At 47.7% G+C, this 22,420-nt stretch overlaps 1 protein-coding gene across 4 annotated transcripts in view; it reads right to left on the bottom strand.

Moving 5' to 3' along the window:
- Positions 1–230: 230 nt before the first annotated feature.
- The window catches only part of KDM2A (lysine demethylase 2A), an 89,673-nt gene continuing 67,483 nt past the window's right edge, over positions 231–22,420 (bottom strand). For all 4 annotated transcript variants that reach the window (XM_001497095.7, XM_005598337.4, XM_023654542.2 and 1 more), the window contains 9 exons: positions 14,283–14,366; positions 12,529–12,798; positions 11,862–11,993; positions 10,080–10,169; positions 7,375–8,087; positions 5,298–5,461; positions 4,560–4,718; positions 3,767–3,982; positions 231–3,319 (listed from right to left, as the gene is read on the bottom strand). In XM_001497095.7, coding sequence (XP_001497145.1) covers positions 3,138–3,319; positions 3,767–3,982; positions 4,560–4,718; positions 5,298–5,461; positions 7,375–8,087; positions 10,080–10,169; positions 11,862–11,993; positions 12,529–12,798; positions 14,283–14,366 — 2,010 coding nt within the window. In that variant the 3' untranslated portion in view covers positions 231–3,137. The remainder of the gene's footprint in view (positions 3,320–3,766; positions 3,983–4,559; positions 4,719–5,297; positions 5,462–7,374; positions 8,088–10,079; positions 10,170–11,861; positions 11,994–12,528; positions 12,799–14,282; positions 14,367–22,420) is intronic.

The raw sequence follows: 22,420 nt of genomic DNA, 5'->3' as shown, positions 1-22,420 counted from the left end.
AAAAAGGAGGAAAGAAAAGTAGTAAATGTGTATAGCAGGCAACCTCTGGCCTTGGCCTCCGGCACAAGAGCCCACATGACCTTCTGACTCATCCTGTCTCTCACGCGCGCACACACACACCAAGGCAGAAAAGGTTTTAGTTTTTGGTTTCTGTTTTTAAAGCCTTTTTATTAAAAAAAAAGAAAAGAAAAGAAAAGAAAAAAAACCAAAATATTTCCCATTGGAGGCTATTTCTTTTTTTGTCTTTTAAAAATTTTATTACACAAATATCTCCCATTCCCACGTGTCAGAGGAAAAGATGTCCTTGCTCTTCCTAAAACCAATAGTGGAGAACGTTTTGAAAACAAAAGTCCAGCTAGCTTCCTTCCTTCCCTGGCCCAGAATCATCCCAGCGTGTCAAGTGAGATAGCATGACTTGTCCCCTTAATGCTTACATTTAATTTAAATTCTTTAGCACAACATTGGAGATTGACTCTAAATCAGCAACAAAAAATATATATTTACAATATTTCTCCGAAAAACAAAAAACACAACCAAACCCTTTAAACATAGTGACTTTAGGAGTTTTATTTATGGAGCAGTTATTTTTTTAATCACCAAGTGATTTTATATTATATATATATAAATTTTCTTCCTTTCCTTTGTGGTTTTTCGCCCCGGTGCTTGGAAAGATGGAGGCAGGGTGTCTGGTCCTGGGGTCTGAGGAGGGCAGCTCTCCTGGCAAGGCCATATCTAAGAGCAGATGGCAGGAAATGCGATGGAACTCCCGGGTTCCTCTGTCTCCAGACTTTCCTTTCCTCCACATGGACCAACCCTCACCTCTAAAAACCATTTCCCCCCTCACAGTCCCAGAGAAAAGGAAAACCCAGCAAGGGCATAGGTCCATCTGCCGCCACTCCTGGGCTCCCTTTTCTGCTGACCAATTTACGTGCGCGGTAAAAATGCTTGTTTTTCCAAACCCAAAACAAACAAAAACCAAAACCCAAAACAAACCATCAGCTTGGAAATTTCTGTTGATGAAATGTCCCAAAGTCAGAGGCACTCTCCCGGCACAATCCCTGCTCTGAAGGGGTCTCTCCACCTCCCCTTTTATAAAAAGACAACAAAACAAAACAAAGTAATCTTTTCAGTATTTTCCACAGGAGCAACCAAAAAAAGGCAGGAAGCTTCCAATTATAGGTCATTAACAATAATATTAATAAGGTTTTTGCTCAATACCCAGGGTTCTTTACAGAGAAGTCCCCCTAACTGAGGCACTCTGGAATAAGTCACTGGCATTTCCTCAAAGTTTCAGCCCCAGGTCGCTGGGGCCTGGAGACCAATGAAAGGGGCAGAGGGTCACGGGAGCAGACTGCTGCTTTTAAGGCGCAGCCAAGAAAATCAGCAGATTGGAAGAAACAGACACAATGCCACCCGTTCCCAGGACCCAATTTTCTCTTAGGAAGCCAGTCAATGCCAGGGTCAAAGCTGGGCTAGGTGGCAAAGAGGGGGCCCCTCTGCCTCTATTGCTTTCGAAGTGGCAAAGGTGCAGCTGGCGTCTCTCCTCGGTGGCTCACACTCAGACCCCTGGTGCCTGGGCTCCTTCCCCTCCCCTGTAGGGCTTCCGGAGGAGGAGAGCCTGACTGGGCTGCCGGACCGGGGCCAGGAAGGGATGGGGCTGGAGGACGAGAAGGCGGGGCAACGTTGTGCTATCGCTATCCTTACTGATGGGGAGCAGAGTGCAAATCCGCGTCTATCGTTTATAAGCTCTTGCCACAGGCTGCTGCTATTGAGCATCTCCTCACACACTTAAATATTGACCCAAAAGAAATTCGACCTTTCTTTCTTTCCTTATTTTTTTTTTAAAGTGCAAAAAGCTCTCTGCTGCCCTAGAGAGAGGATCTTTGGACAGGCCGTTCAATGCAAAGTAAAAGGGGGCAGCTGATGGGCTTGACACAGGGCGGTGGAGTGGGAGACACCATGCTCCCCTCCCTCCCTCCACACACACGCCTAATACACTCAGCCACACACACAGAGGCACATGCACACCCCCTTCCACGGCTGCAGGCAGAGGGCAGGTGACTGGCTTCTAAGCAGGACCCACCCCTCCCCCCCCCAAAAGGTGCCAGATGAGTGAGCGCTGGGGCTAAACACAGGCCTGGGCTCTGGGGGCTATACTACACGGGAGGCCCGGAGCCTGCCGGGAGGCAGGTGGGGACATGGCCCGGCTCTCTGCTCCCCCCAGCTGGAGGAGATAGGCTGCTCCCTCTGAGAACACACATCCTGGGAAAGCCCTATTCAGGCAGGAATAGGAACATGTGGAAAAAGGGCAGTAGGAGGGCGAAAAGGGAGGGGAACAAGGAGATGGTGCCTGTCTCAGAATCTGTCTAGAAAGCAATAAAATGGGGTGTCTCTGGGGTAGACAGTTCCAGCTCCTCTGAAGAGCCTCAACCCCAATAAGTGCAACAAGGACCTCATGGTGGGGAAGTCTAGGGTGGGATAACCTCATTATGTGAACTACCACGAGCATTGGACAGGATCAAGCTAAAGGGAGGGGAGAGGAGGGAGAGCAGACACAGACGAGGTTTTAGACACCTCAACAGCACCAGTGTGATCTGCATGGGTCTGGCATTCCTGGGGCTGCTGGCCCCTCCTGCATAAGCCGGGAGAGTGTGAAGGAGGAGAGACACGCACTGGACACCACAAGGAGAACCCGGCCACGGAGACAGGGCTGCTTTCTTCCCTGGGAGTTTCCTCAGAACCAGGCACTGCTGGGGACCATGGATGGGGAGGAGGGCCCCAGGGCCCAGCGCAGATGACAGTTGCACAGACACCTCAAACTGAGAGCCTGACCTCCTGGCAGGCGAGCGAGTGGGCGGGCGAGCAAGCGAGCAGGCACCTTGACAGCACACAGCCTGTGCTTTCCCCTCGGATCAGTTTGCTACTCCCTTCTCCTTAGGAGGGAGAGGAGCAGGCAGGTAAGCCTGGTGTCCCCCACCCTCTCTGCCCTGCCTGTAGGGGAAGGGCTCAAGGGACAGGAGAGCAGAGAAGGAGTGTGACGCTGGCCTCAGAGCCCGTGCAGGTCCGGGGAGAGAGGCTCTCCCGGCTGGGGAGTCAAGGGAAGATCGGTTTCCTGTTCAGTCTGGGCTGGGTGTGTCTTAGCTGATCTTCTGTATCAGCTTCTCGTCAGACAGGCAGTAGAGACTGTTGATGGACAAGTCTGAGATGAAGTGCTCGCAGGCTTTTCGAGTGATCTGCTTACATCCTCGAAGGTCAATCAAGGTGACGTTGGCGATGCGCCGTAGGTAGATCAGGGTCTGGTCTGTCAATTTATTGCAACCTGTGGGGAAAGTGACAAGGAGGACAATGCTATGTATGCATAGCCATAGGAGCCTACTACTGCTGCTCAATTCTCCAGCTTTCCCTTACAATGCTACACAAAAGCCCTCTTTGTTCCATGACTACCTGCCTTAGAGACCACAAGTGCCACTGGCACTGTGGTCTCTGAAGGTCCCCTGCCGCCTCAGTCCCTGCACTGCAAGGCTGACAAAAGTGCAGCTGGCTGGGGGCTGTGCTCCTGGCACCTGACAACTACTCGAGGCCTCAGTCCCCCATCAGTTAAGAAAGGCTAGAAATCCACGTCCTTGTCCAGATGTGAGGAAACAAGTGAACACGGTTTAGTCAACAGACCCAAGTTCTTTCTGTTCTACTGGTCAAGCTCCAGAAAGGGTTGGGACCGCCAGGAGGCATGGGGCGCTGTCTGTCATGTAGCGTCACAGCAGCATACCTGCCATGTTGAGCTCTGTGAGGGAGTAACGAGTGGAAGACCCGACAGCGGTGAGTAGATTGGAGGACTGATCTGTCAGGTGGCTGCAGTGACTGAGGTCGAGTCGAGATAGGAGGGGCATGTGGCGAATGATGAGGCGAAGCGTGGCATCTGTGATGTCAAGGCCTGCTAGCCGGAAGTCGGTCATATTCCGGAGCTTGCTGCGATTGTCCTGACCTGCATAGGTAGGAAAAGAGCCTAGATCAAAACTCTGAACTCCAGCCCAGCTCTGAAGCTGTAGGCAGCTTTAGCTACTTGCTGGCCAGGCCCCCTTGCAGGGCTTAAGCAGAATTGCCCACAGCAGAGAGTGAACAGTATATGGGGGCAGTTTCTGGGAAACCAGACACATTTTCTTTCTTCCCAGCTGCTAGATTATGCCTCACTTACACAGCAAAAGGGTTATGTGCGGAATGCTCCTACCCTTCCCACACTCCCACACTTTTCTAGACCATATCATGCAAGCAGCTTTTAATGTTCCACCTCCACCATGAAGCCTTCCCAGACTTCCTCAGGCTCATACTCTCTAGGCCCCAAACTCCAGTGACCCACAAAATGGACTTACTCCTTTGTTTGTAGGTAATCTGGCTGTAAATAGTTAACCTGCACTTGTACATAGTCCATCACTGTTCTCAATTTGCACTCTTCTGTTCTTCCATAGCATCATTCTGGGACTACCTTAGCTTCTGAGGACAAAGTCTGTTGAAAGACAAAGCTACCCCAAGACAAGCACAGAGAAGTCAGGCCCAGAGCATACCTGGTTTATCAGCCGGTGGAGTCAGCAAGTCCCGAATTTGAGGGTCTTTGATTCCTACTGCCCACCGAAGATCAAGAGTCCTGAGAAGGGGGCAGCTGGAGGTGCTGAGGGCAGAGACTGCAGACCAGGAACAGCCCGCCAGGAGGAGGTCTTTCAGTCCTGCAATGGAAGGAAACGGAGATAGGCAATAATACACTCTGTCAGCACACCCAAAGCCTCAACTGCCAGCTGATCTGACCAAGGGAAATGGATTCCCAGTCTAACGGGGACAGGGACTACGTACTAACCTTATGCTAGTAATTCAGCTCAAAGATTCCTATGGTGTCCTCTATCACATCTTCTAGCTTTAGTGGCAAAACTGATTGCTTAGTTCCTACCAGAGCAATCTAAGTGTGAGTGACTCCCTGTCTTTCCACGACCTCAAAATGCCGAAGGGAGCAAGGGGCTAACCCAGGCAACAACTTACTCAAATCCCCTCTTCCCTGGCTATGCAGAGAATGCAGGGCTGTCACTAGCACCTCATCCCATTCTCTTCGTTGTCTAGTGCAGTGACTGGCCTGCCAGTTGAGTGGCGCCCTGGGGACTGGCAGTGAAGGTGGCCCCAGGTGAATCTCTTGCTAAGCAGAAGGGCAACAATGGCACGGACTGCTGCCCTGAAGCACTTTTGAGCAGCACTGCCCACACCCAGCTTCCTGCCCACTCCTGCGTCCCTGCAAGGACAGCCGCATGGCTGCTCACCTGGCAGCCTATTGACGAGCCACGTCAGTTGTTTTTTGGAGATGTTGGTCCAACTGAGGTCGAGGCTAACTGGCTGCCTCTTGATGATGCCACTTAGAGCCTGGGGTACAATAGCCTTACACCTACTCAAGTCAATTTTTGTCCAGAGTCTTTTGTCGCAGCACCTGTGACAGAAGGAAAGAGAACTAGCTGTCAATAACCTGATCTCCTTGTCGGAGGAGCTCCCATCACAGGCTGCTGGAGGCTTCTGGGAAAAGCAGAGCGCCTGGAGGGTCACCCTGCCTAGGTTCTTCATCAGGCACACAAAGACTGCGCCTGTCATTGTTTTGCCTCACAGAAGAGGGGTTGTCCTTTACAGCAACCCTAGAGGTTAAGTAGTGGATAACTTGACCAGTTCACCCTGATTTACTCTGGGTGGGCTGAGAACATAGCACGGTTATTAGGGACACACAGCAAACAATATACTCTAACCCCTCATTTGCATTAAATGGTATGGCTCCCACCAAAGTGTATATAAGGGAGCATTAAAAAATTTGACTTCTGCCTGCTTGAAGCTACTAGGCTTGCCTCCATTCTCTCCCTTGCCAGTCACTCCCAGCTGTCTGAGAAGCAGGGCGCTATTGGCACTTGCACAGTTCATCCTGCTTTAAGCTCTAGAAAGAGCCCATTACTGCATCAGGCCAAAAGAGGCTCTTTATTATCAGGCCTGGAGAGTCTTCTCCCACCCTTGGGTTTCTGCCTCAGTGCTCTCTCTACATTTTCTAGCCAGACCACAGCAGGACTGAATGGAAGAGGCCTGCCTTTCCACTGCAATCTGCAAGTCCATAGGCCGCAAACAGCACTGCAACATACAGGCTGCTGTTTAATATTTTACAGCCCCCACCTCCCAGCCCAGCCCAGAGTCTGGCTGGCAGGGGAAGGGGAGACGGCACACAATGGGAGTCTTATGTGGCTGAGCCCGGAAACCGAGGGATAGAGCCAGGCAGGCCCACTAGCCCTACGAAGAGAAATATTAGGAGAATTTGGGTAGATCACATGTTAATTCAGATTTGGGAAATAAACTTGTGTTTGTGAAGAATGGGGTCTTTATTTCAAGACTGAAAAAATTTCACCAATGGCAAATGAAACTTCTATGGCAGAAACAAGCCACTTACAATAGGGCAGTGGATCTCAAACTTAAACACATGTCAGAATCCCCTGGAAGAGAATCTGTTAAACACATTGCCTGGTCTACCCCTAGAGGTTCTGATTCAGGAGTTCTGAAATGGACCCTGAGAGCCCAGATTTCTAAAAAGGTGCCAGGTGATGCCACTGGTCTGGGCATTACACTGTAAGAACTACTGTAACAGGGTTTGACCCATATGGAAAGGATATGTCCCATGGTCCAGGAGCTTAGGAAAAAGCAATGCCCCGTGGAAATCTTTGCTCATCACCTTTAGCGATTCTTTCCCCTAAGTGTCTTAATGTTGAACTTGAGAGGAAACGGTAGGTCTCGTTAAGAAGGAAAATTAAGTCTCAGGAGGCTTCAAAACTAGACTCTGCTCGCTGGAGGAAGGAATTCTGGTCCAGATTTAGTGGATGAGAATTAACTGTGGGAAATTATGAGCACCTTCAATTTTTTTGAAAAGACATGTCCATCTCTCTCATTAGATGGAGAGGTAATTGAGGCCGCAGCTTAACTGTAGTCATCTGTGTCACTAGCACCAGAAGAGTGACTGGCACATCACAGGCTCTCAACAAATTGAGTTCAGCTGACGTGGGGAGAAAACTCATGACTCTGAAGTTTTAGCACAAACTGTACAAATCCATCCTCCAAATCAGTTTGCTATACCCAGTAAAGAGAGCTGGGAAAGTATGGAGCAGGGAGAGGAGGTAAAGGGCCAAATCTCCCTGATAACACGTGCAGGCACAACTGGCCACACCTTTAATAGGACCCACTGTCTGGGGAACAGACTGGGTTGATTCAAGCCTTCAGAACCTGACAAGCCTCCAGATGCCAAGACGCATGCTGTTCTCATATGGAAAACCTGCCACCTACTCCCGTACCCCTATTCCTGATCCCTGTATCCCTGCTCACCATTTATACCACGTCTTGCACACTCGCATACATTCACAAAGTTCTCTGCGGCTGAGGTAGCGGAAGACAGACATCCAGACCTCCCGCTGCATCCAGCTTTCGTCTCCATCCTGAGCCCAACTGCCCCGGCCATTCAGCCTGGCTGCACCCCCCTCCTCTGCACTGTCATCTTCCTCCTCCTCCTCCTCCTCTTCCTCCTCCTCTCCCCCCAGCCCCTCCTCATCCCCACGCTGGGGGGTTCGGGCTGGGCAGTGCTGCACTAGCACACGGGGGGAATGGCGAAGGTTGGCAGAGGAGGCCGTGATGGCCTGCAGCTTGGGCACAATGGATGTCCCGTGGAGCTCTTTGGTGGGCCTCTGCAGCGTGACAGTGAGGTACGATCCCCGGATCTTGGCTTTCTCAACTTCAGACAGCTCCTTTTTGCCGCTGGGATTGTTCTCCTTTTCCCGTACCATGGTGCGCTCTGTGGCCTGCAGCCGCAGCAACTGCCGCCGTTTGAAGCGCTCATCGCGGCTGGCACTGTGGTGGTCGCTGGGGCCAGCCCCAGGGGATGACCGAGTCACCATACCCCGGGGGGACACCGGGTCATGGATGAGCTGTAGCATGGAAGTGGGTGAGTGAGGCGGGGGCGTGAGGGGCTCGTCGCAGCTCCGCAGGGGCCGCAGGACTTTGGCTTGTACGGCTTCTTCATCACTCTCTTCCATCTTCCGCTTCTGCAAAACAGGCCCAAAGAGTCAGGTCAGTGCCTCCTTTCTTCAAAACCCTCTAAGTTTACAGTGTGAGCCTCACTGTTGCTCTCAGGGGACTAGAAGCAAGACAGACCACTGCTTTTCTATGGGGAAAGGGACACCTGCGTGCCACAGGGTGGTCATCTCCTCAGAGCCTATAATCTGGATTCTGCCAGGATCAGCAACTGAACTCATGTCTGTGCTACAGAAAACTGATTACAGAACAAAATCCTTAAAATAGGTCACTTGGGAAATCTACCTGTGACAAAAAGGCTTGTGTCCAAGTATAGAAGAGTGGGATCCAAATTTGGGCCACATGATTCCATTTGCCCACCTATTCAACTCACATCCCAATTTCTGGATTATAATTCCCTGGGTAAACACATCCTTTAAAGTGGCCACAACTCTACCCCTACACAATCTGACCATTTTAAGTTGTGTCTCTAATGAGCTCTTTCACCCAGGAGGTGCTTCAGGTGAAGAGGAGATGCTGGCGGTGGAAGAAAAGCAGCCAACATGCACTATTCGAGCTAGGATGCCGGATCTGACAGCAGTAAGCACCATGACTTTTGGCTCCGCCAGTGCCTGAGCCTGACTCTCGCAGGCTGCTGCTTCCACTCAGCACCCCGCCCCATCCCTGGAGACCGAGCCCATGTGAGAGAGAAGGCAGAGAGGGAGAACCTCTGTGGCGAACTGCACGGTTCCCAGAGGAGTCTGCTCAGGGTGAAAATGAGGAGTTCAGCTTTGGTGACGCCAACAATGCACAAATGACCACAACCTCATCCTATGCCCCTTCTGCTCTCCAGTGGCCTGTTCCTTCCTGGAGCCCACCCTGGCTATGCTGTGATGAAGCCTAATCAACAGGTTCCACTAGGTACCACAGCAGTAGTTCCGATTTTTCTTACAGAGACATTTTATGTCCCTATGCTCCCTTTTGTCCTTACAGTCTTAGATCACTATGGTTGGAAGAGAATGACCACCTTTTGGGTGCTGGCTTTTACAATGCATTAGATAGTAATACTAAAATACAGCATCTGCCAAACCATCTGCTACAGCAGGGAAGCAAGCGCCCACCAGCACCACCACCACTGAAGACACATACAAAAGCTGCTAGTGTAAGAACCTGCTGCTGGTGCAAGAACGTGGGATACAGAGAACTTCAGCACCCATCAACTCTAGAAATCCTTGCCCTCAAAGATATTTAGACTGAAAATTCAACTAGCTCACTGCTCAAGTGGGAAGAAACAGAAAGAAGGCAAGGACACTTGTCCCCATTCCTGCACAGTGCACCTAGAGGAGACTACCCAGGCCTGGGTGACTGACACCAGGCCAGCTGCCTCCTCTGTATGTGTCCTTAGCAGGTCTTGTCTTGCCGGCCCAAGTAACCAGAGTCCTTTCGGCCCTCTGACATTACTGGTGACCACTGGGCCAGCAACTGCAGCTGCTCAGGACCAACGTCATGGCACCGGTCCCCTCTAGGGAAGGGGCTGCCTCTGTGGGATACATTTGGGCACAGGGGCAGGGCTTTCTTTGAGGCCACAAAGGTGAAGGTGACAAAAATGTGAACCTGCTTAACTAGAAACTCCAGCACACCACTGTATTTACCAGCTGCCTCAGGTCACTGCCTGCCCTCGAGTTTCATTCCTCAGGAGCAGCCCTGCTCACCTTGTCTCCCTCTTTAAACAGCCCAGCTGGGGTTCCTCTTTCTCTAGGGCCCCAGAGAGTAAAAGGACCTCAGGAATCTGCAGACCCCAAGTGGAACAATACACTCAATAATATACAAAAAACAAACACTAAAAACTCAAACAAAAGAAAACAATTAACCAAAGGAAAAAAAAAGATATCAAACAAAACAAAAAATAGCCTCCCTGGATCAGAAAAACTGTGTAAACAAAGTTGCAAAGGCAAAGGTTAGCCATCCCCTAGGCTTTAGGCTTCCTTTCTTCCCACAGTGCACAGATCTGGATAGTCCCTTACCTGGGCCTTTTCTGCGTTGTCCTCCTGGTAGCACTTCGGACACTCCCAGCAATTTGGCAATTCCTCATTAAGCAAGCCCTCTCCATCCATCTACAGGCAGGGAGGGTTAAAACAGACGTTAAAAAAGATGTTAAAAATCTGTCTCATTAAAAAAAAGAAAAAAGAAAATCCTGCCACTTAAGCCTCCTTTATCAAACAGTAACACAGTCACATGTTTGGGAAGAACCTGGAAGAATTAGCCACTCCTAACCATATTGGTCCATAAAAACCAAGAGCCATTCGGCCCCACTCTCAGCCACTGGGGAACTGGCCGACCTCACTCTTGGTTACTTGATCAGTTAGGCTCCACGAGGAGATTCCCAAGAGTCTCGGTCAATGTGGGGTCTCTTCTCCTGACACATATATTCTCCTGAGGGTCTCGTGCCACTTTGCTAAAGGAACTGAACACACAGGAACAGTGCCAGGTCTGATCCTGACTGTGGGGCATAGTAGTTATGACCGCTTAGATTCAGAGACTAGTGGCCTGTACTCTGCAACACAGTGTTCCCAACCATAAAGTAGGGACGAATAACAATGCCCATCTTATAAGGTTGTGGTGAGGATTAAATGAATTATGTATGACATAAAGTGTTTAGAAAAATGCCTGGCATATAGTAAACACTTTGTATTAACTGTTATCATCATTGTGGAGAGAATACCCTATTTTATTGATTCCAAGATGCACATTTTTCACATTTGAATCTTTCTGAAATTGGGCTGCTTCTCACAACTAACAGTGTCTTATAATCACTGTCAGCCAGATGGCAGTCATGACACAGTTGACACCTTTGGGAGGACGGGAAAGTATCACCACGAATGCCCTTCAGGTTTAAAGAAATATGCAGAAATGGGGTAGAGCCAACTTCACAGGGTCGTCTTAAAGATTAAGCAAGAGAATGCAGGTACAGCAGTGGCTCTCCCCTCCGGATGCACACTGGGGTCACCTGAGGAGCTTTTGAAGACATCCAGGCCCAGGGTCCATTCTAGAAGAACTGACTCAACCTCTAAGGCTGCAGTCTGAACTTCATTGTTACTTTTTTTTTTAAAGATTTTATTTGTTTCCTTTTTCTCCCCAAAGCCCCCCGGTACATAGTTGTATATTCTTCGTTGTGGGTCCTTCTAGCTGTGGCATGTGGGACGCTGCCTCAGCGTGGTTTGATGAGCAGTGCCATGTCCACCCCCAGGATTCGAACCAACGAAACACTGGGCCGCCTGCAGCGGAGCGTGCCAACTTAACCACTCGGCCACGGGGCCAGCCCCTGTTACTTTTTTTTAAAGCTCCTCAGGTGGGCAATGAGCCTGATACAGACTCAGCACTCACTAGATGTTAGCTAATATTATTAATCACTATTTTTTAGGAACTAACATTCAGAGATACAATGAAGTATGTAGCAGAGATACTTAAAGGCATGAGGCATTCCAAAACAGATTAGGCAGTTCCATGTTGGCCTGGGGACTCCAAACACACCCTCCAGAAGCGAGACTGTAAGCTCCACGCGGGCAGGAACCAGGACGATTTTGTGCACTGGTCTATCCTCAGGGTCTAGGCACAGTGCCTGACACACAGGATGGACACTTGAATCAAGGGCAGATGTTAGGCCACTACATGACCCACAGCAGATGGCCCACAGTAGGGATGCTGGCAGCCTCTTGTGACAGATGTCCCACTCTCCTCTGCTCCACTCAGTACCTTTAGACATTCTATCAACTGAGACCTCAGGGACCTCTTAGGCCTCTCCTTACCTGGAGGCAGCCAGGATGAACAATCTCATTGCAAATACAGCATTCCATGAGTTTCTTCTCAAAGTCCTGTGTCTCCTCATTTTGGTCTACCTCTCCACAGAGGGAACACGTGACTGAGTGAGGCAGTCTGGGCTACAAGAGGACAAAGACAGAAACCAAGAGAAGAACAGACTTAGATCTTTATCATTTCAGCTTCCCTTTAACTGAAGATAGGCGTTTTGGTTCCTGTAATTCTTCAGTAAATACTTAGGGAGCATGGAGACTGGGTGGAGAGAAGAGAGGTTTTGGCTGGAAAAATGGCTGAGGAAGAAGACGGGGAGAATCAACTAGCTGGGAACTAGAGACCAAGAGAGATCAGTTTATTTTCAGTTGGCCTGTCCTTGGCCCCACAGGTTCTTCCTTTCTAATCCAGTGAAAGAGGGGACAGACGGCAGTAATTTGCTCTTTAAATGCTGGCCTCTCATTTGAAAACCGGATAAGGCCAAAAGATTAAATTAAGTCATTTTTAGTACTACATACCCAAAGGGACAAAATGAAGAAAGCCAAAAGGAGAGTATAACATTTTTCTTTCCACCTCTCAAGTCTCTGTAACTCTATACTATCTGTATTTCAGTCCCTTTGGCACCACCACCCCTCCCCTAAATTCTTTACCCAGCAGATCACTCACTGCCAAGCACTGCCGGAGGACACAGGACTGCTTCATGCGACCAGGTCCCCCAAACTTCTTCATGTCCCTGCAGTAGTGGCAAACACCACACTCTCCTTGCACACAGGCTTTGCATTTTCGACATCGGACTCGTCTCCGCCTGGCTCCTGACACTATGGGGGAGGCAGCAGCTGGCCTCACAGGTGTTAACCGTGGAGCTGGTTTCATAGTGTGAGGCTTTGTGATGGGGATGGTAGGAACCCGCACCTTTGGCCGGGTGGGGAATTTAAGCTGGAAAGAAAAAGCAGTGAGGTCAAATATATCAGGTAGCTGTAAGGACTCGAGAGGGTACAAGATTACATGGCTTGGCAAGTTATGGCATTTGAGCAAATCTGCCCACTGCCTGTTTTTGTAAATAAAATTTTATTGGAACACAACCACACTCATTTGTTTATGTATTCCCCATGCTGCTTTCATGTGCAATGTCAGAACTGAGACGTTGCAACAGAGACTCTATGGCCCACAAAACCTTAAATATTTATTATCTTTACTTATCACCTACATATTACATTTACAGAAAAAGTGTGCCAAATCCCCAGGCTACTACTTTAGCCACATCCCTCTCATTCTGTTGAGCTGTAAGATTCGCCCCTTCCTAAAGCTTTCTATGTACCAAAGTCACTCCAGGGGCCCTCCAGTATTTCCTTACCCTGAATATCACTACTTATAATATAATCCTTTAGAAGACAGTAAACTGTCTGAGGGTAAGACAAGTCTTGTTTATTTATTACTCTGAAACCAAGCATACAACCTGCTACCGAGCAGACACTACAACAATACTGAAGTGTGGGATAAATCTGTCGGGTCTACAATTTTAATTTCAGCACTCACGTTTACCCTGCTAGTGATCTTTTTAACAACAAGGACTATGTCTTCTACTCCTTTAATTTCCCACTGTGCCTTAAACACTTTTCTGACACAAAACACTCAACGACCAGAAATGACAAAACTGTCTTAAGGCAGTCCCACGTGGCCAAGCAGAGGCCAAGTGGGACTCCTCCACCTAGGAAGGAGGAGGTGGTTCTTTAAAGACATCTTTTGGCTATGCACCTTTATATTCTGCCTAAAAACTCCTGGAATGTGATGGCTCTGCAAGTTTCAGCTGGTGAACACCAAAGAAAGGCCTAATTTATTTGCTGGACTTATAGCTAAGATGAGAATGCTATCACTTATTTTATTTAATAAATAACCTTGATGAAGGACAATATGGGAAAAAATTATACAGGATCTAATTAAAGAGGCATGAAAATTCATAACTGACAATTTACCAGCTAACGGGTAACTCCTTTCTTCTCTCTTCAATTCGAAACTGAAGAGTCTAAATTAAGGGGAATCTTGAGAGTGTGGTCTCACTCTAACACAGAAACACACTGGCCTTTTAAATGTATACGTAATTATTTTTAACTAGTTTTAAATCATATCTGTGAAAATAACTGAGTCACTGGTCCAGGACAGGAACTGACCCATGAACAAACGTGCACCTTGGCATCCCAACCTGGAGGCAGGGCTCCTAGTTTGATAGTACTGTTAAGAGAGTCACCTCCAAAGACAGCCAGTCACCCTAACCTGAGAGTCAAAACAGAACTGAGTAATGATTTTCTGTCAGTTTATACTAATGCGCCAAAAGCTGTCTGCCTCTGGTTCTTCTTTTAACAGTAATGGTCAGCCAGCAAAACGCTTCAGCAGCTTGAAGATCAAGAAGAATAGCTTCTTACCTTATCCCTTTTTGGCCACTGTACTATAGGGACTCCAGTGAGGGCTAACTTGGGATCGCTGTTGGCAAGCTCCTCCAGCAAAATCTATGAGTAGGATAGGAGAGAAGACAGAAAAAAAGCAGGGCACAGTGAACAAAGAGCCAACCACTCCCAACAGCACCCAGACTTAGCCTCAGTCCCCACAAGCACAAGGGCAAGGGCAGGCCGGCAACTGCCTGTAGTTCCCCTTCATAGAGACTCACTGCAAGACGAGGACATCGAAGACCAAAGAGGAAACTCGAACTAGTACGGCACTATCAAGACTTCAGATTTACCTTTGCTCCCAACCCTGCACTGTGTACTTACTGTACTGTTAACACTTACGCTGAAGCAACTTGCTCCCGTAGTGACAAGCGTTACTTGTCACACAGTTCTATACACGACAGTAAACTTTCTATCGATCCTTTACTTTTCCATACCAGGTGAATATTAGCGGGTAGTAAGTATTGCCTTCATTTTGCAGATGTCAGCAAGGTGGCAAAAAAGAAAGATCAGCTGATACTGAATTAATAATATGAACAGAACAGTCATAATGTCTTCAATCAGCCCAGGGCTCCATTCTTCGAAGGCTGACTACAGAAATCTCAAGCTGAAATCTCTCTCTCTTACACACACACACTCACACACTCGGTCAATTATTTGCCTTTATTCCTATAAATGGGGAGGAACAATCTTCGGGGCAATAGTTCTCCCGGCTTTAACCAATCTAGTCTGGACGACTTGAGGAACAACGCTACAGTAAGAAAGTGCCACTTCAGTGAATCACACTGGTTGAGTGTTATTTTGAAACAAATGTTTTATGTTTTAGACAGAAATTTTGAATCTCAAACCTGAAATCCCTCTTCCTCTGACCTCATGAGCCCTAAAGCAAAAGCAACAGGAAAAGAACAAATCCAGAGACAAGGGACACGATTCCTTTCCAGTTGCCTTTGGTGTGTACAGGGTATTAACTGTTTCAGCAAAAACTAAACTTTGATCCTGGACAGGTCAGCATGCCTGATACCTGGGCCATCTTTACTAAGCATTCTCACAACCCTGTGGGCTCTAGGTCTAGAGACCAGGACTTTCTGAAGCATGAAGCATTTCTCTACCAAGCATGTTCATCCTTTACCTAAGGATCAGGCTTCAAATCCCAGAGTTGGGACTCAGAAAAGACCCTTTAACTCATACCCACGAAACTCCTCCACAAAGATCCCTTTTGCCAAGTCTCCAGATGCCTCTCACCCTCCCCCAAAACTGATTTCATTTGCAGGCGTTTTATTTACTTCCAGTTGCTATGGCATCCTCTTCTGGAGCCTCCTGTTAGCACCACACTGTGTGGGGGTGAAGAGGCGGGGTGCGGTGCCACGTGGGACTAGGCTCTGGTACGGGCTCCTAATCTCCCTAGGGTGAAAAATTCAGGTCCATTCAAAATGTGTGCTAGGGAGTGCACAGCTCCCCTCCCCCACTTCGCATTGCCGAGGAGTAGGACTCTGCCCATTTCCTCTGCCTGAGAGCACTGAGCTGTCCACAAACAGGGACTTTCCACTTTCAGCAAAACAGACCGCACAGAAAGACTGTTTAAGAGTAGCAAAGGAGCCTAACAGTTCACCCGAACCAGTCTAATTCTCCCTGCAAGGTTTTGTGGGGGATAGGAAGGGGAGTGGAGAAACCGTGTCTGCACGGGGGCGGCGGGGGCAGTTCTTCACACATACAGACTCAGTTCCTGGGGTCTGTGTGGGTGTGGAGGGAAATGCAGATTTCCTTCCAAGCCTTATTTCACTGGGGCCATACAACCAAGCACGCCCTGCTTTCATCAAAAAAGGCAGACTCCAGCTGAGGCCCTTCAAGAAACCATATAAAGAAGCCACCACCCTTCACCAGAGGGGGTTTGGGACGGGGCTCAGGGAGCAGAGCGGAGAGCGGGGGTGGAGTGCGGAAAGGCTGACGCCTATCTAGGCTCCTGGCATTCGGGAGAACATTCAAACACAAGCCCACACCCGACACATCACAGGAAGGGGAAGAGAACAGCATCGTCTGGGAAGAGAAAGGGAAAGGATTCCCAAAAGCCAAGTGACCCAATTCAAAAGCACAGCCCACCAGGTGAGGTTGTGAACAAGTGCAGTGACGCTCACCCAACACGGAGTCAGCTAAGCATTGTCCTGGGCTGGCCCCGGGCAGTTCTGCCTCTTTGCCAAGACAAAGTCCCCACAGTTACGCTCACCCCACACCAGAAAGGGTTTGTGGCCGCCCGCCTGACCTTGTGTTTCTGGTCGCTCTGGAGCTGCCGAGGCTCTTGGCTGAAGTTTCCCCAGCGTCTTTGTTTTGTTTTCTGTATTGGAAGTTGTGCTGAAGGAGTTAGGTTTTCCGCCTCTAAGAAAATTCCGATTTACTTGAAAATTCTGGAATCTCCCAGAGTACATAAGGCAGGGCAGTCTGGCTACAACCCTTCAGGCAACCCAGAGGGAGCAGCATGCAGTGCGCTGAGCTCCTTCTCGAGCCCTTCAGCTCAGCCGCGGCTTCCTGTGCCTGCGAACAATGCTGCTGCGTCACCCACATGCAGCTCCCAGAAATGCTTTGCAACGGAAGATGGCAGGAGGGGGAGCTGAGCTCGAGTGAGCGAGTCAGGCAGAGGGCCCAGCCGTCCTGCTGCAGAGTCGGGAGGGGTGTGCTCGGCGCCGGTCTCTTCTCGGCGATTGGAGGAGGGCCCGCCCGGGGAGGGGAGCTGGGCCGCGCCCCGCCCTCTCCCTCCCACCGCCACTGCAACCGGAGACCCCGGGCCGGCCCCTGAGGGCTGCGCTGGCCGACTTCGGAAGGCGCCAGTGGGAGGGAAGGCTTTAACCCATTCCGCATCTGGTCCCGCATTTGTCCTTGTCTCAGTCCACACCCTTCCCCTCAGGGTCACCTCGTACTGTTGCACAGACTGCGCACACGCAGTTCTCTCCCCGGGCTCAGGCAAACATCGAGTGGCCCGAAGTTCAGCCTCTGGGATGCCAGGCACCGGAGCCGAGCTCCTCGGGAGTTACCTTCTCTCCCGGCACTCCGGCCTGCTTCACCTGCCCTCACACTGCCGTGCTCCCAGCCTAGAATCCAGAACCGGCATACATGTTTCCAGAAAAAGCTTCAGGAATGACACATTTCAACCAATACTGAGATATTCAATACAATATGTCTGTTTAATATCAACTACTTCTACAACAGATGCCTGCCTCTGGTTCTGACTGGGAGCTCCACCACCCTAACAGAAATGCCGAGACAGCTCTTCTAGCAGCTCCACTGTGACCAACCCAAACTAGCTGAGGCACGAACTCAGGGCAAGGTGCCTTACTCTCCTGCCTTAGGACCAGCCGCAGGGAGCCAGGGAAGGCACATCTGCCGGTCTCCTGGGACCAGAACTTATTATGCTGACTCTGCCCCTCAGACTACCCCAGCCTCAGGACACCAGCACTCCTGCACATTTCCTGTTCTAGCCTATTCCAGTCGTTTGTTTTGCCTGTCTCATTCTTGATATGCCCTAGATGAAGCAGCCAGCCCTGCATCTTATCAGACACCTAGATGCCAGTTCTGACAGCCAGAGTGATGTGTGTCACCCACTCTCCGTGCACCAATCCACGGCCAGGGTGAAGCTCAGACTGAACAAGCTCTCTCTCAGGCTACAGTGTACCGTAGTCTGAGTCCAGATTTACGTAATTTTTAGACTCTTACAAACGTAACTTGGCACTTGCGGCTATTACAGAAGCTGCTTTGAAATGAACATCTGAGGCCCCGAAGAACCTAGCTCTTAATACTGGAAGCATTCTTGTTTATTTCCAGGACAGGTGTTTCAGTGGGTTTCAGTCAGTAGCCTAACAGGCTTTCTGGGGGCCTGGGGCTTTGGCACCAGGGACTGCATATTTTAATTTTTACAGTAGTTTACCAAGGAAAGGAGGGACTTCTGTGCTTTTAGCGTGAGCTCTTCCTGGAAATGTTTTATGGTCATTCTAATCCTAAACCTTTCGTTTGCACTTTAAGAGTCGGAGTGCAATCAGCCTATCATGTTTGAAAAACTTTTCTTAACAGGGTGAGAAGTCTTCTTGAAAAATTCTTATTTTGGTCTTAGTGCTATCTAACCTAGAGGGATGATCCTAGAAGGATGATAGAGTATGAATACTACGAGAAACATATTGTTCCCAAAGAAAACACAAGTTCAAGTTGTAGCAAGTGCAAATTTTAGAGGCCACCAGGAAAGGGCAAAAACCAGATAGGGCGCTAGGAAACTCACTCCAAGTAAGTCTCCAAGTCACAATTAAACAAGGTCTAATTTTTTTCTTCTATTAATTTAGAATAAAAGACAGGCAACAAAGATCAGAATTAGTAAGAACATGACGTTCCATAATACAGAAATATAATGAAAACATTATAAAGAATTATATCTATTTTAACTTAACCTTATATGCCTCATAGCCCAGTTATTTAAAACTTTCTACTCAGTAATATCATTCAGTAAGAATACGTGAATTATTAGAAATATCTTGTCAGTAAAAACTGCAAATGAAGTTTTATTTATACAGGTTGCTTTTTTTTCCCCAATCTGGTTTAATGGATTAAGATCTAATAATAGTGGGTCCAATACCAGTTCTCCTCTTCTTCAGTGTCAGAATCACCCCTAAAGTATCAGACGAAGATTTCTGATTAGTGTTTCTGTATTTATTTGAAACCGTAACTCTCTGCTTCAGTCCCTTCATACTCCTGGGATGGAGCCTAGTATAAATTTTTAGATCCTAGTTAAAAACTAAAATGTTAGAATCTTACAGCAGAGCAGTGGTAAGCTATTGCCCCACAAAAACAATTCTGAAATTTATAAATCAAGAGCTTTTACTATTTATATAGCGTTGTAGTAATCAATTTGTGTCATCTAACAGCAAAGTTTATTAACTGGTGAATTAAGAAGAATGGCACCACCTTCCCTCAGGACAGAATCTGCCACCCACCCCTCAGTGTTGGCTCCGTGCCCTGTGCCCTGCACAGCACCTGTAACCTGTGCGCACTTACTCTCTTAGCCCACTTACATGCCTGCTCCACCGCTGGACGAAAGCCCCTTGAGAGCTTGGTCCATGGCATGTTTGCATCTTCACCCCAACACTCAGCCTGGTTCCTGGCAGGCACTATGCACAGTGGTGGAATAAATGAATTTCACAGATTTGTAACATCTAATTTTTTTCTGTAATAATGGTACTGTTCATTAAGTACCTTACTAACATTTTCATTAATTTTCACAACAACCCCACTGAGGTAGATGTTATTTTACAGAGGAGAAAACAGGCTTTCAGAGATCTAGTATCTATCCCAAAGTCACATGCTTGCTAAGCTTATCGAATGTTTTAGAGATAACAGGAAAGTAGGAAAATATTCAACAATACTGAATTTGTTTCATTGAGAGTTGGGCAGCCAAATATATTGACATATTAAAAGCTTCTTTTTTATATCTATACATGTATTAAGAACTTCTTTATTACCAAAATAAACACTAACAAAACAGACTAAACAAACAGACTAAAGTCTGATTAAAAACTCAAGAGTCTTCTAGCAGACTCCCACCACCTTGCTGTGACCCCATCAGCAGCTGATGAGCCCTCTCCAGCCCCTCCTGCATGCACACAGACTCCCCTTCTCAAATTAATGGGACTGCACTATATATACTGCTCCAGGTCCTGCCTCTTTATTCAACATCAAGGACACAACTTCTCAATTTTAGAAATGTGAGAATATCTCACAGTAGGAAAGAATTCCATTCTACCTTTTAGTACACTTTTAGGAGTCAAGGTTACCCACAACTCTCCCAAATAGGACTTTATACATACTGATTACTTTCCCCTTAACTTTACCAATAATCAATACTTTTTTTTTTTTTGAGGAAGATTAGCCCTGAGCTAACATCTGCTGCCAATCCTCCTTTTTGCTGAGGAAGACTGCATCCATACATCCACTAACATCCATACCCATCTTTCTCTACTTTATGTGTGGGACGCCTGCCACAGCATGGTTTGATGAGTGGTACATAAGTCCACGCCTGGGATCTGAACCTGCGAACCCCGGGCCGCAGAAGCCGAGTGTGCAAACTTAACCACTAAGCTACTGGGCCAGACCCCAATAATAAATACTTTTTAATACCATATTTTTCATCTAATCTCCTTCCAACTCTATATTCTATGATTCTTTCTTCAACACTGTAGAACTTAAGATTTTAGAATCTTCAAAGCTCCTTTACCATATCACTAAAATTGACTTTTCTTCCAGAGACTATATAATTACGGATATCTCATCTCACCACTTTCCCTCTCATCTCTTCTGCTAGTTATTTCTGAGCCATACAGGCTACGAGAAACAATTCCTCTCTCTGCAGGAAGGGTAAGCCCTGGGCTTGCTTCTGTCCTCTACTGCAGTGTGGCCTTCTGTGCTGCAAGCACCAAGTTCTCTAGCACTGCAGCCTCCAGCTGTGCAGTGAGTTGGCACCAACCCAATCCAATGCTTTTTCTCTTTTGGGTGATGTTCAGATTTTCAAAGTACTCAAGCTCTAAACTTACTATTATCTGAAGCTCAGATTAAACCTAGCTGCTCAAGTGCAGGAATAATTAGTTTATTTGATCTTAAGTCAAAGTATCTGCAGATCTGGGATCTAAATCTGTTGTCTTCTGATATCAGCTGCATTTTGACTGTGGTATTAGGTAAACAAGAGAAGGTGTGGACAAGCCCCTGCAGGGAGAATTCAAACATTGTCAGCCTACGCAGTCATCCTACTGGCCACTAGGTCCTCGCACTCTGGTCTCTATGCCAGTGACGGCAGCCATGTTTTCCATGATTCCGGGTAAACACAGGAAGCATCCTCTAGACACTTCATAATGCTGAGTCCTCTTTAGATGTCTCGTCTTAACTCATTCCCCTTCTTGCTGCTCTTGTTATTCTGCTTAATATTTGACCAAAATCTTTCTACACTTTCCCCTACCACTCTGCCTCTTCAATATTCTCTAGTACTTTAGTTAAGGGAGTTTGTGTATTTCTTTTTTTATTTTATTTTGGGGAAGATTAGCCCTGAGCTAACATCTGCCACCAATCCTCCTCTTTTTGCTGAGGAAGACTGGCCCTGAGTCAGCATCCGTGCCCATCTTCCTCTACTTTATATGTGGGATGCCTGCCACAGCATGGTTTGACAAGCAGTGCCACGTCCGCACCCAGGATCTGAACCGGTGAACCCTGGGCCGCCAAAGCAGAATGCATGAACTTAACTGCTGTGCCATCAGGCTGGGCCAGTTTGTGTATTTCTATCACGACATTTGACCTTGTACAACTGATTAGTGGAGTATTAAAGGCTTCCTATACAAGTGGATTCAATGGAGTCAAATCCTTTAGGACTGAAAAGATATTTTTCTTTTTCATGAACTAGAAATACAAATATCCAGGGAGCCGGCCCGGTGGCACAGCAGTTAAGTGCGCACCTTCCATTTCCACGGCCCTGGGTTTGCTGGTTCAGATCCTGGGTGTTGACATGGCACCGCTTGGCAAGCCATGCTGTGGTAGCCATCTCACATATAAAGTAGAGGAAGATGGGCACGGATGTTAGCTCAGGGCCAGTCTTCCTCAGCAAAAAGAGGAGGATTGGCAGCAGATGTTGGCTCAGGGCTAATCTTCCTCAAAAAAAAAAAAGTTAAAAATAAACAAATGAAATTAATTTAAAAAAAAATAAAGAAATACAGATATCCAGGCCAAAATAATGTTAGTGAGATACAAACTTAGAAATCTTTCTTCTTAGGGTTCCTAAAGGCAATTATACAAGTTAATAAGTCCCAAAAGTCACAATTTAATGTTTCTCACATGCATCCATGATGGAATAGCTACATTAAAAAAATCTTCTGTAGAAACAAAGAAAAATATTACACTCAAACTCTCAGGAAAATATAATTATATGTGTCTTATCACAGTGGAAAAGAAAAAATTTAAATGTCCTTTGCTCACTCAGGGGTGGGAAAGGAGTCCGGAATCTAGTTTGTGAGTCTGGAAACGTTTGGCTAAGCGTGTTTTGCTGCACATTAATCATTATAGAAAGAGGACCACACCTACCTGGAACTCTGTCATTTCCTCCCCTA

Source organism: Equus caballus, chromosome 12 (genome assembly GCF_041296265.1).
Source record: "Equus caballus isolate H_3958 breed thoroughbred chromosome 12, TB-T2T, whole genome shotgun sequence".
Classification (NCBI taxonomy): Eukaryota; Metazoa; Chordata; class Mammalia; order Perissodactyla; family Equidae; genus Equus; species Equus caballus.
This window is presented reverse-complemented; position numbering and strand designations above follow the sequence as displayed.